The 860-nt window shown below is 58.0% G+C and overlaps 1 protein-coding gene across 1 annotated transcript in view; it reads right to left on the bottom strand.

Annotated features, from left to right (window-relative positions):
- Positions 1-25: 25 nt before the first annotated feature.
- MSC (musculin) overlaps positions 26-860 on the bottom strand; it is a 76,364-nt gene continuing 75,529 nt past the window's right edge. The window contains exon 3 of the mRNA XM_006767357.2: positions 26-706. Coding sequence (XP_006767420.1) covers positions 620-706 — 87 coding nt within the window. The 3' untranslated portion in view covers positions 26-619. The remainder of the gene's footprint in view (positions 707-860) is intronic.

Genomic DNA, 860 nt, shown 5'->3' on the forward strand with positions numbered 1-860 from the left:
GACAAGGGAGGGCCCCCCACCGGCCCGTCCGCCTGGAGGGCTCCACCCTGTGGGATTCTAAGCCCACCCAGGTATTCACTCTCCTCTCTTTGCAACTTAAAAACCTGCCCGATGTGGGTCTCACGCGAAGATTCCTGTCTTCGAAGCCGATTGTCAGGGCGAGAGCGTCCTAGCCAGTCTAATGGTAAAGGCCGGGCTGCGCAGAGCAGTGCCGTCACGTGTGATGCATATATATAAATACACATATGGCTCAGCTCGGAAACTGACCCCAGGGGGCTCGGCGCTGGGCTCTGACGGCAGCGTGCGGGTCTGCACTGCTGGATCTGAGGTCGGATCTGAGACGGGAGCAAGCGCTTCCTGGAGAGGTGAAGCGTCCTCGCCCAGGTCCGCCGCTGCAGCCGGTGCCTTGGGCGCCCTGCGACGACAGCAACGCCGCCAACTCTAGGGCTCTGCCCCCTTGCGCCCGCCACTTGTGTTGAAAATTCTGAGTCGGGGGGTGTCTAGGAGAATCCAATGGAACTTCCCCCCCATTCTCTGGGGGTTCTCACGTAGTCTCCCTTCTCTCCGTGGCCCCCAAACGCAGGCGCTTAACCAGTAACCCATGGCGTTCAAGTTCCACCTAAGCGGTGGTCCCACAGAGTCTGCTGGCAGCTGAAACTTCTTTGGTGTCAGAGTCGGGTCGCCCCGAGACCACAAACGGCCACGTCTGTAAAATCAAAAGAGCGTCAGATATACGAGGAGAAACGGCAATCTCAAACCGAAACTGCTCAGCTAAGCGGACCTGTGAGAGTCCTGGTTCTGAGTAGCTCAGACTTCATCAGCGCTCTGGAATGTGCCTGTCTGTTCTCTAAACTAGAATT

Source organism: Myotis davidii, unplaced genomic scaffold (genome assembly GCF_000327345.1).
Source record: "Myotis davidii unplaced genomic scaffold, ASM32734v1 scaffold200, whole genome shotgun sequence".
Taxonomy (NCBI): domain Eukaryota; kingdom Metazoa; phylum Chordata; class Mammalia; order Chiroptera; family Vespertilionidae; genus Myotis; species Myotis davidii.